Source organism: Leopardus geoffroyi, chromosome A1 (genome assembly GCF_018350155.1).
Source record: "Leopardus geoffroyi isolate Oge1 chromosome A1, O.geoffroyi_Oge1_pat1.0, whole genome shotgun sequence".
NCBI classification, from domain to species: Eukaryota; Metazoa; Chordata; class Mammalia; order Carnivora; family Felidae; genus Leopardus; species Leopardus geoffroyi.
In genome coordinates this window covers 111,019-123,747 of record NC_059326.1, presented here as the reverse complement: position 1 = coordinate 123,747, position 12,729 = coordinate 111,019, and the positions used below count along the sequence as shown (strand labels likewise).

Below are 12,729 nucleotides of genomic sequence, written 5' to 3'. Positions count from 1 at the left end.
GTGGGAGCCCCATGCCACCATCGCTAAACCCCCAACACCTGGTTTTCAGTCCAAGCTGCGGTATCCCAGCAACCCAGGCTTTGACTTACCTAGCCCACCGGTCTGAGCTCCATCCACCACGTCCTCGTAGGCGTCAGGCCCAGCGGGGCTTTGGTCAGCCAGAACTGTGGGCAGAAAACCACCCCCCCCACCCCCACGGATCGATTCAGGCAGCCCCGTGGAGCTCTGGAACCCACCCGGGGGCAGAGCCTCATCCTCCAAGCTCCCAGGGGTTGGGGGTGGGGGCCTGGGGGCCGGCGCGGTAGGGGCGGGGCCAAAGGCCACCTCCGTCCGGACGAGCTGGTGTCGCCAGAGAAACGGACCCAGACTTAGGGCCACGGCTAGGCCTGGGGCACTTCCGGCCGAGCCGGGGCGGGGCGGGCAAGAGTCCCAGAGGCGCGGCCGGAGAGGCACCGACTTCAGCCTTGGCCACGACCAGGCCGGCCTTAGGGGCGGGGGTCCTCGAGGCCGCGGGGCCCTCCACACCGGCCACACGCCGTCCGGCGCAGGAGCTGGCGGGCGCCGGCCCTCCCAGCCCACACCCCGGCGGCCCGGACTCACCGCGCCCGGGCGGCGCCCCCTGCGCCTCCTCTGCGCGCGCCTGCGGCCGCCGGGCGCGCGGCAGCACCTGGCTGTAGAGCGGCGCCGCCTCCGCGCCGCGCCCCCGCGCCCCCGCCTCGGGCCCCGGGGGCGCCCTGCGCTTCTGCACCACCGCGTACGTGTCCGTGTCGGCCATAGCGGGAGCCGGGGACCCGGGCGCCGAGATGCTCCTGCGGGCGGGGCGGGCGGGGAGGAAGTGAAGACGCCGAGCCCGAGGAAGGAGGGGGCGGGGAGCGCTCGCGGCGCGCAAACCGCCCGCTTCCTTCCCGCCCGCGGCTGCTGGCGGGTCGGGAGAGGGGGAGCGGGCGGGTTTCCGAGGCGAGAGGGAGGGGCCTCTGGGTGAGGGGCGTCTCGCTGTGCGTCCGGAGGGCCCCGCTAGTTCGGTGGATGGAGGGAAGGGGCCAGCCTGGCGGGTGGAGGGCGCAGCGTGTTGGTATTGCGGGGTGGTCCTGTCGTGCAGATGTTGGAATAAAGGAATGAGGAAGTGGCATGTAAAGGGGAGGGAGGGACGGCCTCAAGATGGGGAGCTAGTCTTAAAGAGGAGGGGTGACATCTCTGCTGCAAAGGAAGGTTGGGTCTGTGCCCCCAGCACCTGACACGACGCCTGACAAGTGGGCTGCATCAAGAAGTATTTGCTAAGTTAATGACCGGGGAAGCAAGGAAACGGCTAACATTGAGGGGAGCCTTAGAAGCAGAGGCAATGAGATCTCTGGGATCAAAGTGTCGTCTTGGGGCAGGTTCCCAGAGTGCAGGCAAAGAGCGAGCCAGTGAATGTTTGGTAAATTGAACAGCAAGGAAGGGGCCGGGTTGAAAGGGTGAGGAAAGGGTTCCCTTGGGCATGAGAAATTGGAAAGGGAAGAATGAGGAGATAGGGCTGGCTGCCTGAGGACCTCACCAGGCTAATGGCGTGTGGTGGGAAGGATCCGGAAGGAAAGGGCGTCATCATAGAGCGGGGTACAATTCTGGGGAAGGACAGGAGGGGAAGGCTGTGAGGCGTGGAGGAAAGTTGCCAGACCCCTGATGGAAGTCACCATGGACTCTGGGGGGTAAGCTGAGGCGGAGTCTGATGAGGTCACAAGGAGGAGAACAAAGGTAGATATCATAGTCCCGGCTCCCAGAGGGAGTCCAGGGGCTAGATGCTGCAGTGATGGTGTCCACAGACCTCTGCTCTGGTCCTAGTCTCTGAGGGTGTTTGATGGTGGACAGGAAGACAGTAGGCAGGAGGCCTTGGTACCTCCTTGAAGTTCTGGTAAAGGAGGCTGGAGGTTTGGAGTGCTGAGAAGAACATCTGAACCACCAGGTTCCTATTCCTGGACTCCTCCTCGTGGGGGAAGAGGAATCATCCAAAAGGGAAGACAAGAGGAAGAGGCATGTGTCCTTGAATTGAGGAGACTAAGGCTCTCACCTTTGTCTGCACAGCTGCAGGCCGCTGCTTTCTCATCTCCAGGACCACGCCGAAGAGGCTGCAGTTAGGTGGGATCATGTGGGGCAGAGAAAGAGGACACATGAGCAGGACCTGGTGGCCATGGGGCCTGCACCGCACCCAAGCACACATGCCCTCTTCATACCTGGGTCAAGAGCACCTGTTTAGTCCACAGTGCACGGGACACCTGTTCACCCACAGCCTGCACTGACAAGCAAGAATAAGGGTAAGCTGGGTCAGGACCTGCCCACAACCCCTCTTGTATGAGGCATTTGGGGTTTTCAGTGAGGGCCCTAACTGGGGATCCCCTGCAGCACATTTTGATTCTCAGAATCCCCCAATTACAATTTAAAAGGAAACACTTTTTAATTGTTTACATTTGTTGAGCATCAACTGTGTGCTTACTCCCCAGCAGGCAGTTGGTGCCCAATAAATGCTAAATTTCAGTTGATGTGGTGTGAGCAGTGTAGCCTCAGGTTTCTCAAGAGGCACTCAGTGCTGATGCATAGAGGCACTTGTACCTCAATGTTTATAGCAGCACTTTCAACAATAACCAAATTATGGAAAGAACCTAAATGTCCATCACCTGACGAATGGATAAAGAAGTTGTGGTTTATATATACAATGAAATCCTACTTGGTAATGAGAAAGAATGAAATGTGGCCTTTTGTAGCAACATGGATGGAACTGGAGAGTGTTATGCTCTCTGTGAAATAAGTCATACAGAGAAAGACAGATACCATATGTTTTCGCTCTTATGTGGATCCTGAGAAACTTAACAGAAGACCATGGGGGAGGGGAAGGGGGGGGGAAGTTAGAGAGGGAGGGAGCCAAACCATAAGAGACTCTTAAAAACTGAGAATAAACTGAGGGTTGATGGCGGGTGGGAGGGAGGGGAAAGTGGGTGATGGGCATTGGGGGGGCATCTGTTGGGATGAGCACTGGGTGTTGTATGGAAACCAATTTGACAATAAATGTATTAAAAAAAAAAAAAGAGGCACTCAATCTGCAAGACTGGCTCCAAGTTCTGCACTGGCCTCCCTGCCTCCCTCCCCCACTCCCAGTCACCTCTGTCTCACCACACTCCCATAAAACCCATTTCTTAAACCTGCAGTGGACACAGACGGGCCTGGGGCCATATCCCTGGAGGTGATGGATTTCCTCCGCCATGGTGAGCACATGTTCAGGATTGCTAGTGACTCCTCTGTCTGGCCAGGACATATATTGCAGCTGGTACACAGATCGGCATTCGTGAAACACAGGAAAAGAGGGACAAATAATTAAAAAAAAAAAAAAAACATTTATGAGTACCTACTACATGTCAGGCTCAATTCTAACATCTTTCATTTAAATCCAACAGATAATAACTGAGAAGATAAGTACTATTGCTAATGCCCATTTTACAGATGAGAAAATGGAGACAGAAAATAGCTCTCCCCATATGGGAGCCTCCTCCTCCCTTTTCAGTACCTTCTGAAAGGTGACCTAAAGTGCCCTGAGTATGATGTCTGTGTTCAGCCAAGTCTCCCTTGTCTGAGGATGTGGGGCAGGTGGGAAGAGAAGGGAGAACAAAGACTACAGGTGCCAAAAGACATTTACAGAAAACAAAGCATTTCTGATTAAAAATCAAAGTCAAACAACATTGTTTTTAAAACGCATTCAGCTCAAACATGCCCCATGGCTTTCCTGAAGGAAACATTTGATGGAGGAGGGAAAGAAGAAATATGATTAAACACCCCAGCAAGCTCATTTATAGTGAAAAAAAGAGATTTCTTTTGTTCTACAAGAGTTTTATTGCACTTCTCATGTACCAACTGTATGTATGACTTGAGGTGACAGATTTTCCTGACTTTTGAAATGTTAAGGGAAATAAGGATTTTAAGAACTTAACAAGGCACATTTGTATAACAGAGATAATCATGATCATAGTTAAAATGCAAAATGAATGCATGTATTGAGTTATGACTATTTGCATACTAATAAGTGTAAGGGGGCTGTGGGAAAACTGTTCATCCTTTCAGGCTCAGCCCAAAAGCCTTCCACCCTGAGAATCTTCTGTGAAACCTCCCTAACATTCAAGACTCCATAAAACACTGTTCCCACCTGTGCTCCAGCTTACCAGCACGATGCAGAATAGTCCAATCTGTAGTGGTTCCTGTTCTTGGTCCACACTTTTTCTTCAAAAAAGGTAAGGGAGAAAGGTCAAGGAATGAAGAGGGGTAGTCTGCTTTAGAGTTCTAGCTCAATACGTCCACACTCTCACAGGACACCTCAGGCATTGCTGCTGGAAGCACAGACAGCTGCAGCTGTAGTGCAGGCCAGCTGGCAGAGCCTTGTCAGATTAAACACACACAGACATAGTGGTGACTTGAGCTTCTGACTATGCAGGAGGAAGACAGGCCAGAATATTCTCATACTGTAAGCAACTAAAAAAACTGGATATGTTTTTTATGAGCCGCTATTTTCAGAAATTGGACCACAGGCATTGCAGGATTGTGACCACTGAACAAAGGGAAACACATGGGTTAAATCTTATGACTACTCCAGCTTACTCCCTAGAGGCAGTCACCAGGCTGCAGGACATGGGGAGTCCAGAGATCCCACCGAGTTGAGGAGCCAGAGATTATGGCTAAGGGAGGAGAAGGCAGCTAGAATTTGAAGGGCAGAGTCCTGGAAAGAACAGAGATATGCAAACAAAAGTAAACAAACAAACCTCCAGAAGTCTGCATATGGTCCCCTTGACTATTTTTAGCTGAGTAATAATCTGAGCAAATATGTCATGAAACTAGGCAAGAATAACTTCCCAAGAAAGGAGAATAACTAGGGACCTATAAGATGAACATTCTCTGCAATGTTCATAATGGGACAGAAATAATTTACATTCCTTCCAGCCTGAGTGGAGAGACCTGACTGACTATAAGGGCATTCAGTAGGGAATCAAAAAAGACCACACTTGGGGCGCCTGGGTGGCGCAGTCGGTTAAGCGTCCGACTTCAGCCAGGTCACGATCTCGCGGTCCGTGAGTTCGAGCCCCGCGTCGGGCTCTGGGCTGATGGCTCGGAGCCTGGAGCCTGTTTCCGATTCTGTGTCTCCCTCTCTCTCTGCACCTCCCCCATTCATGCTCTGTCTCTCTCTGTCCCAAAAATAAATAAACGTTGAAAAAAAAAATTAAAAAAAAAAAAAAAAAAAGACCACACTTTAGGAGTAGAGTGAAATTAGTTCCAGAATAAAGGCCACTCTAGACCTGCCCTACAAAAGCTTAAAAACAGACCTTAAAATGATCAAACATCAAAAAGTAACTACCCTCCAGAAAAAGTCCAACACTCTTTAAAGGAAGACAATAAAATCCAACAGTGACCTGTGTAAAATTAAAAATGTCAAGCATCCAATAAAAATTTACTAGACACACTAGCAAACAACAAAATCCTTAACCAGGAGAAAAATCAGTGAAGACAAGATCCGGTAGGGATGAGGAAAGAATAGACCTTTAAACAATTTTTAAAAACATTTTAATTATACTTGAAGATGAAAAGGCAAACATGAACATGATGAAAGTGAAACAAAAGGTATAAAGAAGACCTAAATGGAACTTCTAGAGAGGAAAAATAAAATACATAAAATAAAAAATTCACTGTCTAATAGTAGATTAGACATAGAAGAAACGATTAAAAAAAGACCATGACGACATAGCAATAGAAACTATTTAAAGTGGAAAAAAGAAAAAAAAAATGACTGGGGATAAAATGAACATCAGATAACAAAAAGAAACAAAAGTCAGCCAAACTGGCAAGGAAGAAGTCAAGCCTTCACTATTTGCAGATGACATGATACTCCATGTAGAAAGCCTGAAAGCCTCCACCAAAAATATTGCCAGAACTTATTTCAGCAAAATCACAGGATATAAAATCAATGTACAGAAAACTATTGCATTTCTATACACCAATAATGAAGCAGCAGAAAAAGAAATCAAAGAATTGATTCCATTTATAATTGTGCCAAGACCCACAAGATACCTAGAAATAAGCCTAACCAAAGAGGTAAAAGATCTGTACTCTGAAAACTATACAAGTCTTATGAAAGAAATGAAAGAGGACACAAAGAACTGGAAAAACACTCCATGCTCACAGATTGGAACAACAAACATTGTTAAAAGGTCTATACCCAAGGAAATCTACATATTTAATGCAATCCCTATCAAAATACCAACAGCATTTTTTCACAGAGCTAGAACAAACAATCCTAAAATTTGTTTTTGTTTTTGTTTTTTTTTCAACGTTTATTTATTTTTGGGACAGAGAGAGACAGAGCATGAACGGGGGAGGGGCAGAGAGAGAGGGAGACACAGAATCGGAAACAGGCTCCAGGCTCTGAGCCATCAGCCCAGAGCCCGACGCGGGGCTCGAACTCACGGACCGCGAGATCGTGACCTGGCTGAAGTCGGACGCTTAACCGACTGCGCCACCCAGGCGCCCCAACAATCCTAAAATTTGTATGGAGCCACACAAGATCCCAAATAGCCAAAACAATACTGAAACAGAAATGCAAAGCTGGAGGCACCATGATTCTGGACTTCAAGCTATATTACAAAACTATAGTAATCAAGGCAATATGGTACTGGCACAAAACAGACACAGAGATCAATGGAACAGAATAGAAAACCCCAAAATGGGCCCATAACTATATGGTCAACTAATCTTCAACAAAGCAGGAAAGAATATCCAATGGAAAAATGACAGTCTCTTCAACAAATGGTGTTGGGAAAATGGGACGGCAACATGCAGAAGAATGAAACTGGACCCACAAAAATAAATTCAAAGTGGACGAAAGACCTAAATGTGAGACATGAAACCATCAAAACCGTAGAGGAGAATACAGGCAGCAATTTCTTTGACCTCAGCGCGAGCAACTTCTTACCAGACAAATCACTGGAAGTCAGGGAAACTAAAGCAAAAATGGAGTATTAGTGTTTCATCAAGATAAAAAGCTTCTGCACAGCAAAGGAAACACTCAACAAAACTAAAAGGCAGCCTACGGAACGGGAGAAGTTATTTGCAAATGACATATCTGATAAAGGGTTAGTATCCAAAATCTACAAAGAACTTATCAAACTCAGCACCCAAAAAACAAATAATCCAGCTAAAAAATGGGCAGAGGGAATGAATAGGCATTTTTCCAAAGAAGACATCCAGATGGCTAACAGACACATGAAAAGATGCTCAACATCACTCATCATCAGGGAAATACAAATCAAAACCATGATGAGATGCCACCTCACACCTGTCAGAATGGCTAAAGCTAACAACATGGGAAACAACAGATGTTGGCAAGGATGTGGAGAAAGAGGAACCCTCTTGTACTGTTGGTAGGGACACAAACTGGTGCAGCCACTCTGGAGAACAGGATGGAGGTTCCTCAAAAAGTTAAAAATAGAACTACCCTATGACCCAGCAATTGCACCAGTAGGTATTTACCCAAAGGATACAAAAATACATATTCAAGGGGGTACATGCACCCCGATATTTATAGCAGCATTATCAACAGTAACCAAACTATGGAGAGAGCCCAAATGTCCATCGACTGATGAATGGATAAAGAAGATGGGGTATATGCATACAATGGAATATTATTTGGCCATCAAAAAGAATGAAATTTTGCCATTTGCAATGATATGGATGGAGCTACAGTGTATTATGCTAAGTGAAATAAGTCAGACAAAGACAAATATCTTATGATTTCACTCATGTGTGGAATTTAAGAAACAAAACAGATGAACATAGGGGAAGGGGGGGAAAAGAGAGAGGGAAGCAAACCATAAGAGATTCTTAACTATAGAAAACAAACTCAGGATTGATGGAGGGAGGTGGGTGGGGGGATGGGCTAAACGGGTGATGGGTATTAAGGAGGGTACTTGTTATGATGAGCACTGTGTGTTATATGTAAGTGATGAATCACTAAATTAACTCCTGAAACCAATATTACACTATATGTTAACTAACTAGAATTTAAATTAAAATTTAAAGAAAAGAAAAAGAAATGTCTGTTTATGCCTTCTGTCCATTTTTTAATTGGATTATTTGTTTTTTGGCTGTTGACTTGCATCAGTTCTCTATATATTTTGGATACTAACTCTTTATTGGATATGCCATTTGCAAATATCTTCTCCCATTCAGTGTAGGTTGCCCTTTAGTTTTGTTGTTGTTTCCTTTGCTGTACAGAAGGTTTTAATTTTGCCACAGCAATCAGAAAGAAAAGGAAATAAAAGGCACCCAAAGTGGTAAGAAAGAAGCAAAACTTTCACTATTAGCAGATGACATGATACCCTATGATCCAGTAATCACAGTACTTGGTATTTGAGAATATGAAAGAATATGAAAACATTAATTCAAAATGATATATGCACCCCTGTGTTTATTACAGAATTATTTACAATAGCCAAGTTATGGAAGCAGCCCAAGTGTCCATCAATAGATGAATAGATAAAGAAGATATTTAGCCATAGAAAAGAATGAAATTTTGCTATTTGCAACAACATGGATGGATCTAGAGGGTACAGTGCTAAGCGAAGTAAGTCAGAGAAAGACAAATACCATATGATTTCAGTCACATGTGGAACTTAAGAAACAAAACAAATGAACGAAGAAAAAAAGAGAGAAACCATAAAACAGACTCAAATATAGAGAACAAACTGATGACTACCAGAGGGGAGGTGGGGAAGGGGGAATGGGTAAAACGGGTAAAAGGGATTAAGAGTATGTTTATCTTGATGACCACTGAGTAATGTATAGAATTTTTGAATCACTATGTTGTACACTGTAACTAACACTGTATGCTAACTACACTGGAGTTAAAATAAAAAATTAAAAAATTAAGTAAAAGATAATCTAAAGCAAAAATAATAGCAGTGTATGGTAGAGTATTTCATATTTAGAATTAAAATCTATGGCGACAATAACGTGAAGCATGGCATGGGAAAACTGAAATATGTTAAAGTTCTTATATTTTAAATGAAATGGTATAATATTTGCTGTGATAAATTAGACCTAACTTGCAAACTCCAAAGCCACCACTAAGTACATAATACAAAGAGGTATAGCTAATAAGTCAATAATGACTATGAAATGAATTCATAAAAATTCTCAGTCTGAAAGAAGACAGAGAAGAAGAATGAAGGGACAAAGAACAGATGGAACAAATAGAAAACAGAAAGATGGTAGGTTTAAATTCAACATTACTGATAACTATATTAACAACTAAATACTCCAATTAAAGGCAGAAATTATCAGTCTGAATACTAAAGTAAGTCCCTACAATATGCCACCTACATGACACTTTAAAAATAATGATGGGGGTGCCTGGGTGGCTCAGTCTATTAAGCATCTGACTCTTGATATTGGCTCAGGTCATGATCTCACGTTCAGTGAGATCAAGTCCACAGTGGGGCTCTGCGCTGAGAACTCAGGGCCTGCTTGGGATTCTCTTTCTCTCTCTTTCTGCCCCTCCCCCATGCACACACACACACACACACACACACTCTCTCTCTCTCTCTCTCTCTCTCTCTCTCTCTCAAAATAAATAAATAAACTAAAAAAAAAATAAAAATAAGGATGAACATAGATTTTTTAAAAAAGTAAAAGAATGGAAAAAGATATGCACACCTGAGTAATTTAAATGGCTGTATTAATATCAAAGTACACTTCAGAAAAAGGAATATTGCCAGAGATAAAAAGAGACCTTACATATTGGAAAAGGGATTGATTCATCAGGAAGACATAATCCTAACTGTATATGTACTCAATTACAGATTTTTAAAATAACTGAAGCAGAAACTGACAGAACTGAAAAGACAAACCAGATAATTTTAAAATTAGAAAATTTCAATATTATTTCGACAAATAATAAGGCAAGTAGACCCCCTCCGAAAAGGCCATACAAAACATAAGACTTAAATAACATTATACTAATTGTCAATCAATTATAGAACAGCTGGAGACTTCACTCCTCTCTCAGCGATTGATAGAACATTTAGAGAAAAGTAATCAGTTAAGATTTATAAAATACAATAAAGATACAAAAATATTAAAATGTCAACAAAGACACAGTAAATTTGACTGACTTGATATTTATAGATCATTCCTCCCAACAAAAGCAGAACACACATTCTTTCTGAGTGCCAGAGTATTTACCAATATAGACCATATTCATAAGCCATAAAACAAGTTTCAGTACATTTAGAAAGATTGAAATCATACAAAGTTGTTCCTCGACCACAGTGGAATTAACTAAAAATAACAGGAAGATATATGGGAAAATCCTCAAATATTTGGAAACTAAGAACAACTGTGGTAAAATACCACGAGTCAAAGAAGAAACCACAAGGGAAATTAGAAAATATTTTGAACTAATTGGAGAAGACACAACTTATCATGTTTGTGAGATGTAGCTAAAGCTTAAAGAAAAGTGAATAACACTAAATGCTTATACATAAAAAAAAGAAAACTTTCAAATCAATGATATAAGTTTAAGAAATTAGGAAAATAAGAGCAAGTTAAACCTAAATAACCTTTAGGAAGGAAAAATGAAGAAGAGAAGATATTCATGAAATAGGAAATGAAAAAAAATAAAGAAAATGAGTAAAGCCCAAAGCTGCTTCTTTGAAAAAAAAATTAATACAGCTGATAAACCTCTAGCCCAGAGATGGCTAACATTTCCTATAAAGGCCCAGATAATAAATAACTACTTTACACTTTGTGAGCCATTCAATCTACCCATCTTGAAACTACTGAAATCTGCCATTGTAGTATGAAAGCAGGTATACATGGTATATAAACATATGAGTGTGGCTATATTCTAACACATTTTATTTACAAGAAAAAAAAGAAAAAGGCTGCAAGACAGACCTACTACAACAGCTAAAGTTTGCCCACCTTTATTCTAGCCAGACTGACTTAAGGAGTGACAGATGCCGACCACAAATTACCAAAGTCAGGAATGAAAAATGGACGTCACTACAGATTGTGCATACTCCATGATCAGCCCTTCGCCCGGGGCAGTACTTACCCACCCCGCAACCCTGTCCATGCAGGCCAGAATGCAGAATCATGTGCCTTCGATGCTGATATATGTTTACTGAGGAACTAATTTATGCTAACAGGCAAAATAGAGATCCCTGCCCTCCTGGACTTCCCTTCTTATCAGGAAGATGGAGAATAAACAATGTGTAGATTACCTTGTATGCTAGAAGTGGGAAGAACTGTGAGGCAAAAAGGAAAATAGGACAGGGAAGGAGAGTGGGAGTTCTGGGAGTTTTAAATGATGTAAGATCCAGGAAGGTCTCATGGAGGAAGTAGCCTTGAATGTTCCAGGCAGAGGGAACAGCCAAAGCACAGGCTCTGAGGCAGAGCCATCCCTGACACATCTGAGGAACAGCAAAGGCCAAACTGGCTAGAGCAGAGTGAAGGAAGGAGAGGCAAAAAGACACCAGAGCTGTACCAGGGAAGCCAGAGTATAGGACCTGATGGTCTATGGTGCAGATTTGGGGTGGGAAGCCCAGCAGTAGAGGGGTTGTGAACACTGCGGGGATCAGCACCATGAATAAGACGAAAGACAGCAACAAAAAAATTAAAGAGCAATAGTGGAGTCGCTCCAAGAACTGGGCCTTTCAGTAGTAGCATTCGGGAGGTGCTAGCAAGATTTCTCTTGCCTTCTCCCTGCACAAGGAAATGCATTCTAGAGAGCTGAGAACACCTACCTGCCCATTCTCCATTTCTCGACATGCCTTCAGGATCACGGAGACACGAAAGATAAGGGGAGAGAGGAATGATTTGGGGACAGCAAAAACAAGGCCAAGGGAGGACTCAGAATGTTAGCTCCCCCCCCCCCCCCCCCCAAAGCTAACCTTGAACCCAAACTCCCAGACCAGGCGCCAGAAGTCTAGCAAGGTGTGAGGCACGGGTCCCCGTGTGGTAATATAGGGCCGGCTTCCGTCTGCTCCCTGATAAAGGCTAAGTTCACCACCCAGATCCTGTTGTCACCCCCACCATGTCCACCCTGTCCCAGACTCCCAGACTGACTTGGATGAAGTTGCCATTGATGTAGTGGCCGTGTCCCTCCTCCTGGAGCAGGGACAGGACCACTGGTGCCTGATCATCTGCCAGTGGGAGAGATGAGAAAAGGCACCAAGCCCCTGACAGCCTCCTGGATGAAAGCCAGCAGGGATGCTGCACACGCAGCAGGCGTCCACCTAGGTACACTCATGAGCTGCTCAGGAGAAAGGCAGCCACGGGGGTGCCTGGGTGATTCAGTTCATTATGCCTCCCGCTCTTGGTTTCAGCTCAGGTCATGGTCTCAGAGTTGGTGAATTCCAGTGGAGCCTGGAGTGGGGCTCCCACAGGTGGCAGCATGGAGCCTGCTTGGGATTTTCTTTCTCTCCCTCTCTCTCTCTCTCTCTCTCTGCCCCTCCCCTGCTCACACTGTCTCTCTCTAAATAAATAAATAAATAAATAAATAAATAAACTTAAAAGAACAAAAGAAAGAAAGGCAGCCACTGCAAGGATTGGCAAGGACCTGGGAGGGAGTGCTCTGGGAGCAAACTGGGGTGGACTGGACTGTGCTGCGGTGAGGGGTGGGTGCAGAGCCCCATCTACTCCTGAAAGCCCCCGACTTACTTG

General features: G+C 44.6%; 1 protein-coding gene across 2 annotated transcripts in view; it reads right to left on the bottom strand.

Annotated features, from left to right (window-relative positions):
- The window catches only part of LOC123584420 (zonadhesin-like), a 63,777-nt gene extending 59,605 nt beyond the window's left edge, over nt 1-4,172 (bottom strand). The window contains exons 1-5 of one of the 2 annotated variants that reach the window (XM_045452285.1): nt 3,171-4,172; nt 2,208-2,264; nt 2,045-2,102; nt 601-809; nt 90-164 (exon numbers count right to left, since the gene is read on the bottom strand). In XM_045452285.1, the coding sequence (XP_045308241.1) occupies nt 90-164; nt 601-775 (250 nt within the window). In that variant the 5' untranslated portion in view covers nt 776-809; nt 2,045-2,102; nt 2,208-2,264; nt 3,171-4,172. The remainder of the gene's footprint in view (nt 1-89; nt 165-600; nt 810-2,044; nt 2,103-2,207; nt 2,265-3,170) is intronic. The other variant, XM_045452369.1, reaches the window with a different exon arrangement.
- Between the last annotated feature and the right edge of the window lie 8,557 nt (nt 4,173-12,729).